General features: G+C 31.9%; 1 protein-coding gene across 1 annotated transcript in view; it reads left to right on the forward strand.

Moving 5' to 3' along the window:
• LOC118193461 (transformation/transcription domain-associated protein-like) overlaps positions 1-16,468 on the forward strand; it is a 313,501-nt gene that overhangs the window by 213,861 nt on the left and 83,172 nt on the right. The window contains exons 46-50 of the mRNA XM_085816144.1: positions 241-562; positions 5,531-5,945; positions 10,484-10,759; positions 11,294-11,437; positions 14,472-14,815. Coding sequence (XP_085672270.1) covers positions 241-562; positions 5,531-5,945; positions 10,484-10,759; positions 11,294-11,437; positions 14,472-14,815 — 1,501 coding nt within the window. The remainder of the gene's footprint in view (positions 1-240; positions 563-5,530; positions 5,946-10,483; positions 10,760-11,293; positions 11,438-14,471; positions 14,816-16,468) is intronic.

The following is a 16,468-nucleotide window of genomic DNA, read 5'->3' on the forward strand; positions in this document are numbered from 1 at the left end:
ACAGAGAAGAAAAAGAATGTTATAAAGAAAGCATGGTTCAAGGAAAAAGGTACATTTAAATGCATAATAGATTAATAAATTCCAAAAACATTTCCCTCTAATCTAAATTGATAAATTCTTGTGAAAAATTGACACTGGAATTGACAGCCATTTTTTTTCTATGATTCATAAATCTGTTATTTAGTCAAATATTGATTATCTAATGCATTTTACTATACTTAAGTTATTTGTTCTTTTCAGTTGATGGTGATTTATTAATCATAAGTTTGAATCTTGTGAAAAGTAAAGTCTGTTACATGAATGAAGTTTCAAAACACTGTTTCCTGGATACAATTTTACCTACTTTAATTCAACATGACCATGAAAAGAAAATTCTGTCAGCTATTATAAGCATTATTGAAATTTGGGTGAAAAATACTATTGATTTTGATGACTATGAAGTTCCATCCCTGCAAGAAAGTTCTGACCTGCTTCAGAAGATCATGCAAAGAATTGAATATCAATTTCCAGATGATTTCGATCTTAATCTTCAGTTTTTTGAACTAGTTGCTTATATTTACAGGTAAATTTTACTTTTATTACATTTTTTACATAAAGCAGTAATTTGTCTCTTGCGCTATTTTATTAATTAGTAACCAACAATATAAAAATCTTTTAAAAATAATCTTATGTCAAGACAGAAGGTGAATTTAATTTAACATGATTATTAATGATTTGATGATTTAAGTGAGATGTAGAAATGAAATTTAATTTTCTATTATCCATCATATGAATTTTCCTTGTTAAAAATTAGGATTTCTATTAAAATATTTTTATTAATGGTTAGGCATTTTGAAGTAATTTTCGGCATTTACTTAAAAATGCACAAAAGTTTACTTCCAGTGTTTGGGATCTGATTAATGGCTAGACACCCAATTTAGAAAAATAAATTCTTTAACTAATCAAAATACATACATGGCAATAAATAACAGGAATCTCAGCGATGAGTAAAACGTGTATATGAACTTGTAAAAACAGAAGGCGAAAGTTCTCTTTTGCAGTCGCTCAGAGATGATATTCTTATGAAAAAAGAAAATCCGCTAAAAGTCGAAAAAAAAAAGAGGTAAAAAATTAGTCTTCCACAAATTGTTTGGGGAAGTGGACACGACGCCCTGAACGAGTTTGATAATTTGCTTTTGCAGGAGCACTTTTTTCAAGTGTCTGTTTATTTACTGGATAGGTTGGTTGCTGCGATGAGGCCTTATCCACATCAGTCAAACTAGGAGGTTCAGATACATCATCTGGGACCAAATAAGCAGGTTTTACTCTGTCGATAGACACAGTGATATCATGTCCTTCTTTAGATATGGAAGTTTTATCCCCACATCGAAGTACTTTGTATGGACCCATGTAAGGTGTAATGCAAGGAGGGTTTTACCATGTCTACATGTAGAAAAACATGAGAACATTTATCTGTCTATACACAAAGATCTGTTTTTTAGAATGATTGGTAGTAGCAGTCAGGCGAAGATGTTCTAGATTATCATTCAATTTTTTTAGGAAGTCACTCCTCAGAATGTTGCTGTCAAGAGGCATAAAGAATTGCCCCGAAAGATGCAAAGTTTGGCCATACAGCAGTTCGGCTGGAGAGCAGTTAAGTTCCTCTTTGAAAGCAGTCCGAAGTCCCAAAAGAACTGAAGGCAATGCGATAGTCCAGTGTACGGATGTGTGACACATGATGGATTGTTTGAGGGATCGTTGCCACCTTTCAATGATGCTGTTGGCTTGTAGGTGATACGCGGTGGTGTGAGAAAGGCAAATACCAAAGTTCTTGGCTAGTTCTCGAAAGAGTTCAATGCGAAATTGACTACGACGATCAGTGGTTATCTGAGCAGGCACACCGAATCTTGAGATCCAGCCAGCATAATGAGCAGTGGCGACGGTCTCTGCCTGTGTATCTTTCAATGGATATGCTTCAGACCAGCGAGTATACCTGTCAATGCATGTCAGACAGTAAGACATTCCTTGAGATGATGGAAGAAGTCCAATCAAATCTATATTGATATGAGAAAAACGTTCATCTGGAACTATAAAAGTAGTTAAAGGAGAGTGTACATGACGAGACACTTTAGCCTTTTGACATTGTAAGCAAGTTTTAGCGAAGTTCATGACATCCTTTTTCATTCCGCACCAGACAAATCGGTCACTAATTAACTTCAGCATTGCTTTAGGTCCAGGATAGGAAAGATTATGCAGAGCAGAAAAAACAAGTTTTCTATAACTGCTTGAACAAAAGGGTGGACTTTACCATGTGAAATGTCACAATACAGTTCAATAGAACTCTCAGGCATTTTTAACTTCTTTAATTGCAGAACTGGATTTTCTTTGCCTAAAAAAGATTGGAGTACAGTGTCACTCTGTTGTGCTTTCGGCATAGATTCATAGTTAATAGGAATGACATTAGCAACTATTTCGATGCAAGAAAGTGCATCAGCCAGCTGGTCCATTTTCTGCACCACTCACATGTTGAATATCAGTAGTGAACTGGCCGATGAAATTAAGTTGATTAATTTGTCGAGGTGACTTTGAGAGCTTGTCATACTTTTGAGAAAATGCTTTTGTGAGTGGCTTATGATCTGTAATACCTTCAAGTAGATATCTGAAGTATTTGATAGCGGCAAATACTGCCAACAGCACTTGGTCGCACATACTGTACTTTTGCTCCATATCACTGTATTTTCTGGAGAAAAATCCCAATGGTTCCCATGTTTGAGCATTGAGTTGTTGGACGCAAACGCCTGTGCCTTTGTCTGATGCGTCGCACATGAGAGCAATTTTCTTTTTTCTGTCTGGGGGAACTAAGTTTGTAACCTGTGTCAGAAGCTGTTTACATGACTCAAAGGCTGTTTTAGTGTCTATTGACCAATGGAAAGGTGTTTTGTCATTTTTCTTACAACGTCCAAGCATACCATTTAAAGGAAGTTCGAAGAAGGCGAAAGTTCTTTTTTGCAGTCGAGCAGAGATGATATTCCTATCGCGCATGCGCGAAGAGGAGAACATGAAGCGCCGAAGAAATGTGGGGGTGAAGGTAGCCAAGTGTAAGTTTTACATGAAGTATTAGTTATCTCTCAAGTTGTGTTAATTAGAATACTCAGTAATGTAAAGTTACTTAAATCTATTAGACATTTTGTTAAGGTACAAGAACTGATGATTAAAATTATACATAAAGGTGATTTAAGTTAATTTTCTGTAATCCATCGTGGGAATTTTTTGCCCATTAATTTATTTATTTTTGTTTTGTTTTATTCTTAAGATACTGCAAGATGCTTTTGCATTAAATTAAAAACTTTTTAATTAATTAATTGAGTACTTTATGCTTATCCACTTCCCCATCAAAAAGCCACAAAAAGTGCCGGTGAGGCAATGCACTATGTCAGCAAAAATGTTTGCATAACAACTCACAATTCACCAGAAAGTATTATGTGGCAACCTAGGTATCTGTGTTGTGTTACCCTAAGTGACTTTCCACTTTCCCATATATTTTTGCCAATGTGACTGCGGATTATGATCATTCAAACAGGAATTTCAGAAATTTAGGATGGCATTGGACCGCATGAGTTTTCGTCATCTTCAACAAATTCTCAGGCTTAGCTTCCTATGTATGAGGGCTATTTTTTTTTTCAACCTCCGTTGGGCTATAAAGAAAAGACGGATAAATATACAAAAAAGATTTTATTACCAAAAGTAATGTACAATACAGGTTATTTCTCTACATAATCACCTTGACGATTGAGGCATTTGTCATATCTGTGAACAAGCTTTGCAATACCCTTTTCATAAAATGTCCCCGCCAATGATTGGAAGTGAGTTGTGACGTTTTCTTTCAGCTCCACGTCATTTTGGAAGCGCTTCCCGCCAAGCCACTGCTTCAGTCCAAGGAACAGATGAAAGTCGCTCGGCGCTAGGTCAGACTATATGGTGGATTTTCAAAAATGTCCCATTGAAATTGCTGAAGGAGCCATTGGGTTACACGAGCGCTGTGAGGACGGGCATTGTCGTGGATCAGAACAATTTCAGAAGTCAACATGCCTCTTCATTTGTTTTGAATAGCTCTCCGTAAGCATCGTAAAGTTTCACAATATGAATTTTCATTAATTGTTGCTCCAGGCTGCATAAACTTCACAAGCAACACACCTTTTTGGTCCCAAAAAACAGTTGCCATAACCGGTTTACGGTTGTTAAAGGTTCATTTGAATTTTGTGGGTCTCTTTGGAGAATTTGTGCGCATCCATAGTTGTGATTGTCGTTTCGTTTCGGGCGTGTCATATTGAACCCATGTCTCATCACCTGTCACAATGGATTTCAAAAACTCTTCTCCATCAGTATTGTAACAGTCAAGAAACTCAAGCGCTGCAACCATTCGGCGAGTTTTGTGGTCGTCAGATAACATCTGTGAGACCCAGCGAGCGCAAAATTTTCTGTAGTGCAACTGTTCAGTAACGATAGAGTACAGGGAAGATCTTGAAACTTCCGGAAATTCCGTCGATAATTCACTTATGGTGAACCTTCGATTTTGCTTAACCGCTTGGTCAACGCGTTGAACAATGTCGTCTATAGTGACAGACTTGTGTCCTTGACCCCCCTTCATAATGCACGTCAGTTCGGCCATCTTTAAACTTTCGACACCAGTCACAAGCAACGCCATCACTCATAAAGCTGTTTCCATACACTCGACTCATTCTTCGATGAATTTCCGCTGCACTGTTCCCTTCTGCTTGCAAGAAACAAATAACAGCTCGCAGTTTACACTTGGTGGGAGAATCAATAGCAACAGCCATGTTTACGTGACTGCAACTCAACAGAAAATGGCATGTTGAATACGCCAGTGACAGAGCGTGTGGAGGGGGAGATGCGCAGTCACCTACTACGCACACCAACCACCTGCTGCATACCTGGCCATCATACTGTGCAATTGGAGGTTGAAAAAAAAAAACAACCTACGTACATAGAACCTAATATGGCTTGTTTAAGGGCAACATGTATGTTTCATTTTAGGATGTTCGTACCAAGGTTGTGCATGATACCAATTTTGTGCAATCCCTCTTTTTTTTTTTTTTTTTTTTTTTTTTTTTTTTAAGTAAAAACAGATCACTGTACACATGGGGAGAAGACCAGTACAAAAAACTGAGAAATTTGTGTGTCTTATATGGGAAAAAAGAATGTTAAAAAAAAAGTGCCAATATATGGATCATTGAAATAGACAAAAAGATACCTAAATGAATGTTTCTCTCCAAAGTCACCAGAAAGTTCGTGACTTTTTTATGGGTATGTGGATAATCAGCAGTTTTGCTTTCAAAAAAATCAAAATGATCATATTGTTTTCATAAGCAGAAGTTCTAAAAGTGTGTATAGCTATAGTTAATTTTATCCTTTATTCTTGCATGAAAGCTTTGATGTGATGTACTGCTCTTAATTGGTACTTAGCACTAAGGTGCTTGGTTTTGATATAAGGTTTATTTTAATCATTAGCATGTTTGCTTATCTTTTTTAGTGAAGAAATTCTTCAGGAAACCTTTATTATTGCATATCTAGAGCCTGCTTTCATGGCTGGACTACGATGCACACATCCTTATATCCGTAAAATTTTCTGTGCCTTAATTGATGAAAACGTCTACCCTCAGCTTCGTGAACGTCTAATTTACATTCTGACGAATGTAAACTGGGAAAATATGGGTCCTCACTTCTGGATTAAACAATGTATTGAAATGATAGTAGTAGCTGCACAAGAAACATACATCCAAAGTGCAACACATAAATATCTCCTGCCATCAGTTACTTCCATCATTGAGTTCTCTAATGCAAAGGAAAAGGAATCGCATTTAGAGGAAAAGGTAATGCATTTAAAAATGAAAAAGTTGAATTTATTGGGTGAGAGAGATGAAGCAAGAAACTGCTTTCCCATAAAAGTAAGCTATAATTTCAGGTATATAGTAATATCCCAAGTTATTTGCTAATTTATCCTAAGACTGTTTTATTATTATGTTTTCTTGCATCTGAAAAAATTGCTTGCACGTCTAAAATAATAATACATAAATAAAGTGCCTAAATTATTTAGTAATTAATTTTTACTTTAAAATGATCCTTGTCTAAAAAATATCTACTACAGTCAAAAGTCGTTAATTCGGATGCCCATAATCCGGAATGATCTATAATCCGGACCTCAAAGCTAAAAACTTTCTGCGCATGCGCCGCGTTGACACATGCGCATAGGGGTTTACGCGTGCGCGTAAGACCTTTACGACTGTGCGTGTGCGCAAGTGCAGATTACGTTTTCGAGTGTGCGTTTTATGTATAACGGACGGTGTAAGCTAAAATTATCTAATTATCTATTTCAGTTAATGTTGATTATTGCGTTGTTCCTTAATCTTTGAAATGGATCCGGTTTATTATTTTTTGCAGACTGTAAGAGCAATTTTATAAAAGTAAACTTGAACTTTCGATTATGTCAAATAGAATTTCCGATGCTGGAGCTCCCAAAGGATCTACAAAACGAAAGTATGTTTTGATGTCCATCAAACAAAAAGTGGAATTGCTGCAAAAAATGGATAAAGACATGAAAAAGGTGACAGAGAGGTTAGTGAAAACGAAAAAATTTCGATTGACGAGTTAGTCGGTATTCTCGGCACAGCAATTACGGGACTTGAACAGCGTAACTTTATAACTGAACAAGAAATTATGTCTGTTTATAGAATTTAAGAGAAAGTATTATCATATAAAACGAAGCAACTTAAATTGAAAGAAATATTTAATAAAGTAAACAAATAAATATTAAGCTTTTTTTTTTTTTTTTTTTTTTTTTTTTGTAAATTTTGATACCCTTTAGATCATAATTGTTCTTTATTTCATAAATTACGGTTTCATATTTTTAATTTTAGAATTTCTGCATGCCATATTACGAGATTTAAACTGATGATCTATAATACGGAAAAATCGTTAAACCGGAATCGCCAAAGTCCCGACGAGTCCGGATTAACGACTTTTGATTGTATAGTTTGCTTGATAGCCTTTCATTTATTTTGAAATTCCCATATATTTTAATGCAGACATTTAAGACGTGCTTATATTTTTCTTTACTTCAAAAAACTTTAAGTTTCACAATTCAAAAGGATCATCTACCGTGAGCTTATGTTCATGCTAGATAATCAATTTCCAGTTCTGTGCTGTTTTCAGTGTTGAATTCAGAATTTAATCTTGTTACAATGTTAAGTAAGATTGTGTTTTCGCACCAATATTATTTTTAATTCATTTCATAATTTTAAAATTAGATAATTTTGTTGCAATGCTAAAGTATTTCAGGATTGGAAAAAATCTTGGACTAAATTCTGTACAGACAGAAATTGCCTTTATAAATTCCCTTCCTATCCTCTTTAGCAGCTTGAATACTTTTCGTTCACTTTCTGGTGTTTTTTACTTATTGCTGATCTAAATCAATGTGTTCAAGGAATTTCACTGTAGTTTCAAAGAAACACAGCCTTTTACTTCATTTTGAAACCTTACGATTTTTCTGAAGTATTAGACCTTGTATTCTTAACTTTTCAAAGAACAATTTTAATTTTAAAAATTAGAGCTTGACTTGAGTATGACTGTATGAACACTGGAATTCTTAAATTCTGCAGCAAGTTCAAAATTGAATTCTCGTACAAAAACAATATCACCATTAAAAGTATGTGTATGTGATTATGGCAAAGCCTCGAGGGCTATCTGCCTAAGAGGAGGGATGCCTTCGTGGAGGACTTTCTAAGGGAAACTGGCTCGTATACACGTTACACATGGGGAAAACCACGAAAACGCCCATGCAGCCAGCCCGTTCGCGGGATTCGAACCTCGGACCGAACTACCAGTGTTCAGCGACTTTACCGCTCGGCCGCTGGTGGGCTCACCATTAAAAGATATGCTTTTCTGAGCATTAATTTCCTTTTTTTTTTTTTAATTATTTGTATTTGGGATAATAAAAATGGCTGAGTAACTTTAGGTAATATTGAAGAAAATAGAATGAACATTAGTAATATTTGTAACACATTTGACTTCCTTTCAGAATTTTTTTTTTACCTGAATATTTCTGAATAAACTAACTTTTATTATTATGACTGCAAAATATCTGCCTTACATATTTGCCAATTTTTATGAATTTTTTTTACTTTTTAAACAAATTGTTATGTTATGATTTTAACTCACAAAATTCATTTTTTATAAATATTTTAGAGGTGCCAAAAATTGTGTAAGTTAAGTGATTTGTAACCTAATTTCACATAATTTGTATTTTAAGAACATACTTTTGTCAGTTCTATAGATTAGTTCTTGAATTCCTCCTTTTTATAAGTACCTCAAAAAGAAGTTCTTACCTTTTTTAAATATGAATTCTTCTATTATGGATCTCTCAGTGTAGCATTTATCAGCATTTTGGAAATTTTAAGACTTAATTTGTCTTCAAAAATTTTGATTCAGTGTTTTTGAATTTCCTGATAATTTTTAACAAATGTAAAAACATTATAACAATATCATTAAAATAATATCAAAGTAAAGCATTTTTATGCTCCTGTGTTGTGTTTTAAAACATTTTTATCATCCAGTTTGGTGATTTTTTTAGATATTTTGATTATGAAATTTATATAAAACACTGTTTTCAAATTACCTTTTAGCAAAAGCAAAAAACGTATTTCAAACGTGTTTAAATTAATTTCATTGCTAATCCCCCTTTATGATTTGTGCTTTTTCTTGAATAATTATTTCAAAATTTTCAAATAAATATCAGTTTTCTACGTAAAATTCATTTTATGCTTTTTTGTGATTTAAACTGTTATAAAATTAGCAGATATGCTCTCAATTAAATTATCAAAATGATGCACTTATTGAAATGATCTTATGAGCATCAAAATACATGAGCAGGTGTAAGTGTGTTAATAATTTTGCTAATTCATAATTACAGCAGTATATTTATAATGAATCAGGGCCAGATTTAGACTTGATAAGACCCTAAGCTATTTGAGATGGGGTCCTTTATAAGTCCAGATAGTCACTCCCAAATATGATTTTTTGGATATCTAGAGTGTTTTGGGGAGCCACATAGCGAATGTAGCTTATATGTAAATCCTGCACTGTATGAAATAATGAATGTGCAATTAATATGCACATATGTATATTGCATAAGTCTGGATTAATGTATCAAACATTACAGGTTTAATTTTTAGATGGAATCATCACAAGCTAGAATTGCTTACAGGAAATATTGTTGCAAATGTCAAGTAAATTGCTATAGATTGGAATGACTGAAATGAAAAAGTATAAATAATGAATATCACAGCAGTTCAAAATTAGGCAAAATTCAGTTTTAGTTCAGCACTGGTCAAAGTAAAGAAAAGGGGAAAAAAGTGCCCATTTCAAAAGATTTATGATTGGTGTTCTTTGAAATTGCTCATATCATATTTTCTTTTTCTGCTGACAGAATTTATTTGACTGTTTATGTACTCTGACTCCAATTCTTTTAATAAGCATGCAATCTATACAAATTTTATAGTTCCCTTTATTATTAATGTAAATTTCCTGATTATTTGCTGTTCTACTAATAAACCCTTTTTTCTGTTTTATAAAATTTGCTTGGTTAATCAATCCATTACTAGCAATTTTTTTTAATCAATGTAAAAGAAAAAAAGAAAAGGAAATATAGCTTGATTATAGATACTATATGAAATAATCTATAATCAAGCTTTTTTAATTCAGTTACTTTTTCGTGTGGGGACCCCATAATATTTACGAAAATTTTGTGGGACCCCATAAGCATTGCACAAATCTAACACAGACACATGCATGAGTGAAACTATCAGTTTCTTCACTTTTACCATAATGTACTATTGCAGTTTTAGGTCATTAACTTTAATTTTTAAAGTAAAGTAAATGTTCCTGTTATAAAAAAATGCATCGAAATGTTTTTGTTTTTTGTTTGTTTGTATTGTCTTATCTTTATCTATATTCAGATACATTATGCAAGGTAATTGTAAAATTATTATAAGAAATATCAAAATTGCTAAAATTTTTGCCGACCTTCCCTACTGCAGATCCCACAACCCCTTGACCCTCAGTTTAAGCAACTCTGTTCTAAAGTATTTTCATTTCATCATCCTAACCAAGATTCCACATGTATACATATATATATATATATATATATATATATATATATGCACACACACACAAAATTATTAGTAGTGGTATTTTATTTTATTTTATGACTGTAGTTGTTAAGTTCTGTATATCCTCTATTTTTATGCATCATAGTTATGCTTTATTTTATGTTGTTATAAATATTTTCATAAATGTTGTTATAAATTCTTTTATAAATTTTTAATTTAATACCTTCTAGTAACTGGAAAATTTTTAATTAATAATGTAATTGTTATTTAACTTTTTCCTTATTAGATTACTATATATATATATTTTTTAATTTTATCAGGAAGAACTAATTTGCAGTCCACTATCTTATCATGAAGACCAAATGTCAGAGGAAGAAAGATTATCAGAAAAAAGAAGTACAGATGAATTATCTAAAAATGTTCAGAGTGTATTAACAAAAAACTATAGTTTTCAGTTACTTTTGAGGAGTATCAAAACATCTAACTTTCTAAGTGCTGTTGTAGATTTATGTCATCTAGACACACCTTTGGCTGAGTATGTGTGGCTTCAACTCTTTCCAAAAATTTGGAGTGTCTTAAATGTAGAGGAGCAAAAGGTTATTATGTCAAAAACATCATTGTTCTTAATTTTAAGATTTAATTTGTCTTTAAAAGTGTTGATTCAGTAGTTTTTGAAATTCATGATAATTTTTTAACAAATATAAAAACATTCTTATGATATCATTAAAATGGCATCAAATAAAGCATTTTTATTTGCCTAAATGATGATTTAGTGTGTTTTAAAACATCTTTACCTTCCATTTTGGTGATTTTTGGATATCTTGACTATGAAATTTAAGAAAAAGTAAACTGTTAAATTAAAAAAACTGTAATAGATTATGCAACATTACTTAAAAAAATTCTTAATTTATGAAAATATGCACATTAACTTAAAACTTGAGTGTGAACATTATATGCATAGTGTTATTAGAAAATTTATATTTTTGTTTGCCATTACTTTTTAAAAATATATAAATTTATCATTACATAAATTAAATTATTTAGTTTTGAAATTATTGTATAAGCAATAAAACAATGAACAGAAATTAATACTAATTAAAAATAAATGTTATGATTTTATATATTTTCAGGAAATAGGAAGTCAGCTGCAATTGTTTCTGTGCAATAATCGCTTTTTAGACTATGATATACATCCGCCAAGGCCTCTTGAAGTGTTTGCAGATGCTGCATTACATTGTTCTCCAGTTTCATCTTTTAGCTTAGATTTATATAAGGTATGAAAATTTTCAAAAATATACTAGATGGTTCTGTGTGTGTCCAACATTGAACTCAGTTATTAACATGAATTCACTACAATAATTTCCTCTCTGCAGCAAATCGTTTAAAGCTTATTATTTCAAAAAAATAAGTAAATAAATAATTTTACTTAAGCCTATATGTTTGCATGTCAGATCATGGAAGAAAATCATTCTTTGTAATTTCAGTACAAAATCTGAAATCCAGAATCATCATAACTTTATCAATTGCGTGTTTGGGAAATTTCTAAATTTTAGATCATCAGTTTAAATCTGCTAAGATAATATACAAACAAGTATAAAATAAAAAAAATGGAAATAATTGTTTATGATATAATGAAGCAATTATGACTTTTAACACTTTTGTGACAGGTACCAAGTCACTCTTTTGGAACAGTGTCTGTAACAAGGTGCACTGACTTGAGGGGATGACTGTTCATACTGCTAAGCCTAAGTTAGAAAACAAAAAATCGCATAAATTAAATTTGTGGTCCAATTATTCTGATTTATTACACATTATGAGAGAAATACTCCGATAGTTATCAGAATTAATTTTTAAAACTTTATTATTATATTTTCCTTAAAAATTCTATAAAATAATAAAACTTTTGACGTTCCTCAAATAAATATATGTATGGAAAAAATATCCAAACAATTAAAGATTTTATTTTATTACATTTTATTATTAAAAGATAAAAAAAATTACAGCCTCTAATAAAAAAATCAGTATAAAAGCATTAAAAAAAGCTATATTTCGAAAAGTACAAGATTAGGTTTTTTTTATTATTCCCATTCAAAAAACAGTTTCATTTGCTCCAGCATTATGTAAAATTTCAGTGATTTTGAAGAAAATGGACCAAAATGGACCAAGATAATTCATGCAAAATTGTTTGTTTCCTTTACAATATATAAGAATTATTTATGGCAACTGAAGATACTAGTTAAATGTGCTTTCTAGAAGTTTCTTATGTTGTACGTCCATTCTCATGTTAATTTAAATGTGGTTTCAAATGCGACACACCCAGCTGTGAGATGTTTGTGGCCCATGCTTATGTGACATGCCTGTCCCAAAAAGATTAAGGAAATAAAAATTTACAAAAAATTCTCAATAGTTATATTTTTTAATGTCTGGCTTTTTTCCCCTAATGATTTCTCTCTAATTTAATAATAGTTATAATTTCTTGTTCAGTAAGCCCTGTAACTGCCGTGTCAACAATTCCCAGTAAAATATCAATCAAAATCTTTTCATTCCAACAGTCTCTATGTGACTTTTTTTGCTATCTGTTAGTGATATTTTATGGATTTAAAACTATACTGCAGATTTCACTGTCCATTAGTTGATTGATGATTAGAGCATTCTCATTGCAATGGACAACTTCTATTAGATTGTCTTCATTTATTATCACTTCATATTTCTTCACAAATTGCATTATTGACTTTTTGTGTGTGTGCGATACCTGAAAACCTTCAAATTCATTACTATCATTATCATCACCGTGACATAGGGTGGTAGCTGGCTGTAAGTTATATCAAGCACTTAAAATATCTGAAGACGCCTTTCCATAATCTTGCAATGTTTGACATAACAGATTTTATGTTAAATATATTTTTTAAATTCTTAAATGGTCTTGCCGCTGTTCAGGAAAATTTAGCATTTAATATAGGATTTTTAAAAAGGTATTTTATATCTGCATTCCATCACACACAACGTTCTGATATCCATTGTCTGGATGACAGACTTAAAATTTGGAGTAAAAAATGAGGCATTATCTCTCACTAAATCTTGAAGTGAAGTTTAAGCTGAACAAGTTTCTATAGTAAGGAGAATTATTATGATACTTTACCTTGCATTATACCATGGCAGTTTTTAATTTATCAGCCTAATTGTGAAATATGTGTACTCAGTTTTTAGTATATTTCCTTATGAAATTTTGAGCCATTAGTATTGGACCTGTCAATCGCATGCTGTTGCACCCACCTATTCATTTCTTCGTTCTGATCATCACTTTTCGAATAAAAAAATTTTTTTCTCTATTATTTATTGCAAGTGGGTGTATCAGAATTCACACACACACACACACACACACACACACAAAAAAAAAAAAAAAAAAAGAAAGAAAAGAAAAAAAAAAAAATTCTGTCCTTATGTATCATATACTGTTGACTTTCCAGTTCCTTCCATAATTCTGAGATAGATATGCCTTTATCCATTTTCGAAGTAATACCACTTTTCTGCTTGGATTGGCATTGAAACTTGCTTTTGTTTTGCTGATCCTGCTGTAGCTCCAGAATTAGGGACCCTTTTTGACATGATTGAAAATTCAAGGTTAAATTTGATAAAGTAGCTGTAAACATGCCTGGAAGAAATAATGAGTGGGATTAAATTGGAAAGTTAATGAAGTCATATTCTACAGCAGTTTGCTACGTTAACTGAACGAAGTTCCTCAGTATCTACTCCATCCCTGTTGCTGTTCTAACAAAAGAAAAATAGTATGAGCAAAATCCCATTCCAAACAAAATATGTCATTAGGCTTCTTATATTGTTTCTCTGAGATAGAAATATACTAATTCCTCTAATATTGCTCTAAGGCCAAAAGCATGATAGTGGCCAATGTCAGTCAAGGCCATAGTGTGATTCCATGGCCAACAAATGTTTAAAAGTGACATGGAAAAATCACAGTTAGTCCTGTAAAAAATCGCTTTTATGCCACACCTATTATATTCCCTTAAGTATTATAAACTCCATTCTTAGACTTTTAAGGGGGAACTCAACAGAAAAAAAAGAAACAAAATTACTGGTGCTCTGGAGGTCCAGATTTTGGACTTTGTTCTGTACCATTTTCCAAAGATGAGGAATGGTTCATATTCTACAACAGTTAAATTCCTTATATGTATTTTGGGTACAGTCTAATAAACCAACAAATCATTTTTACCAAAAAAATATTTGAATATATGTATTTTTAAAATTTCATGTTGATATTTAGATGCATTTATTATGTTCATAAACTTGCAGTATGCTGGGAAATGTCTGAACAGATGGGAGAGATCTTGTTTGGTGCTTGAAGATACATGCTTCCAAAATGAAGATTTTATTACTGAAAATACTTCTGCATATTTAGAAGCATTAACTGAAGCATATTCATCTATGGAAGAGGAAGATTTATACTGTGGTATGTGGCAGAAATTCGGCACTTATCCTGAAACTATTCTTGGAGTGACTTTAGAGCAACAAGGTTTCTTTTCTAAAGCTATGCATCATTTTAGACAAGCTATGTCAAAATACAAAATAGCTACTTTATTTTCGCCTGCTTTGATACTTCAAAGTGAAGTGGATATGTGGAATACTCATTGGATAAGGTATAAATTTTAACTACTTGTTTAAACCTTTTGTTTTATTGTAGGAATACAAATACTTTTCACTTAATAAATGAGTTTAATTCCTGTGCCTTATTCATTAAGCATATTAGTCATTAAATGAGAGATGTCAGTTTCTGAAATTTCTAATTTGTTTATTGTTAACATGCTTGGACATCTCATCATTTATTTATTATGAAAAGATCAAATTTGGAAAAAGTCTGATGTTATAAAACCTTGTACAAGTACAAAAATTATAAAAATGTAAGATTTATTGAATATTTTGGTAAACAAATACTCATAATGTGATAAAGGTCACAAAGATTTATCTTGTTTAGTCAATGAGTCATCAAAATTGTCAACAACAATATAACTGTCCTTAAAAGCCAGGAAACTGACAATTTCTTAGGCTTCCTTGTGAATGTAAAACTTCTTTTAATTCTCCTCCCCCCCCAAAGAGAACAAAGTTCATCCACAATCAAGATCTGCTTTTATTTCAGATCCCTTTCTGAATTATTTTATCAAATTATTCATCAAAATTTTCTGCTGCTTCAGTACCTGTCCTTAAAGGTATTACTCCCTGCATTGCATTAAGGTTTCTTTTGATGTTAGACCACAGTTTACTAATATTTTAATAAAAGGAGCACTAAAGTGTCTTGAAACTAGGCTTTCAAGAATTCCATTTCATGCATACTGAAATTGAAGAGGTAATTTCTCTTTCTAAAGTCTCTTTGAGTCAAAGACATTTTCTTTTCCAAAATAAATATTACTACCAAATTGAAGGATTAGCTATGTGTAATCCTCTCAATTCCTCAACTTACTGATATTTACATGTATTATTTTGGGGTCAAATTATTTTAGAAACTATCTTTTTATCTCTGAATTTGTTACATAGATGACTTTTTTGTGCTTTGTGATGGTAATAAAGAAGATTTATACCAGATTTTATATGTTATAAATTCTGTTGATCCAGACATCCAGTTAACTTTTGAAACTGAATCTGAATATACCCTTCCCATTTTTGATATTCTTATAATCCTCAGTGTATCTGATATCAGCACTACTTTTTACCGTAAATCCTTTTCTGTTTGTTTTCCTTCCTATGCTAAGTCATGTAACCCAGCTAAGTAAAAAAGTGGCTTCTTTTTACTGTTAAGTAGTTCATGCTGTCAAAATTTGTTCAGAGAATTTTCTCCCATGGTTATTGATAAAGCCTTTAAAAAATTGTCATCTTGCCATTGAGGAAGTCATTCTGTTGTTAGAAATAACATTCATAACCTTGACAGGATTGATTGATTTATGTCATTTTCTTGCCTATTAATCAAATCCATGGTTTCATTCTTAAAGATTTCATATCTGACTTGAATTCTTGGAGAATTTGTAGCATATCTTTCAGTGTGGTTTGAGATAAAACAGTCAAGCTAAAATAGGATTAAAGTTTTGCATCCAGGAATATGAATCTTAAGTCCGAAAAGGCAAAATTAACAAGTCTTTGTTAGCTAATTATAATTGGATATTTAATCACAATTTTGGCTTTGGCTCTGCAAAAATTATTCATAAAGCTTCTTCCATTGGTGTATTGGATTTTGTTGAAGCTTGTCACATTCACAAAGATTTATCTTGTTTAGTTAATGACTTTAATTCTAATCCAGTCCT

The sequence above is a fragment of the Stegodyphus dumicola genome, chromosome 4 (genome assembly GCF_044657685.1).
Source record: "Stegodyphus dumicola isolate Sdum_Otavi_A_Nest chromosome 4, ASM4465768v1".
NCBI classification, from domain to species: Eukaryota; Metazoa; Arthropoda; class Arachnida; order Araneae; family Eresidae; genus Stegodyphus; species Stegodyphus dumicola.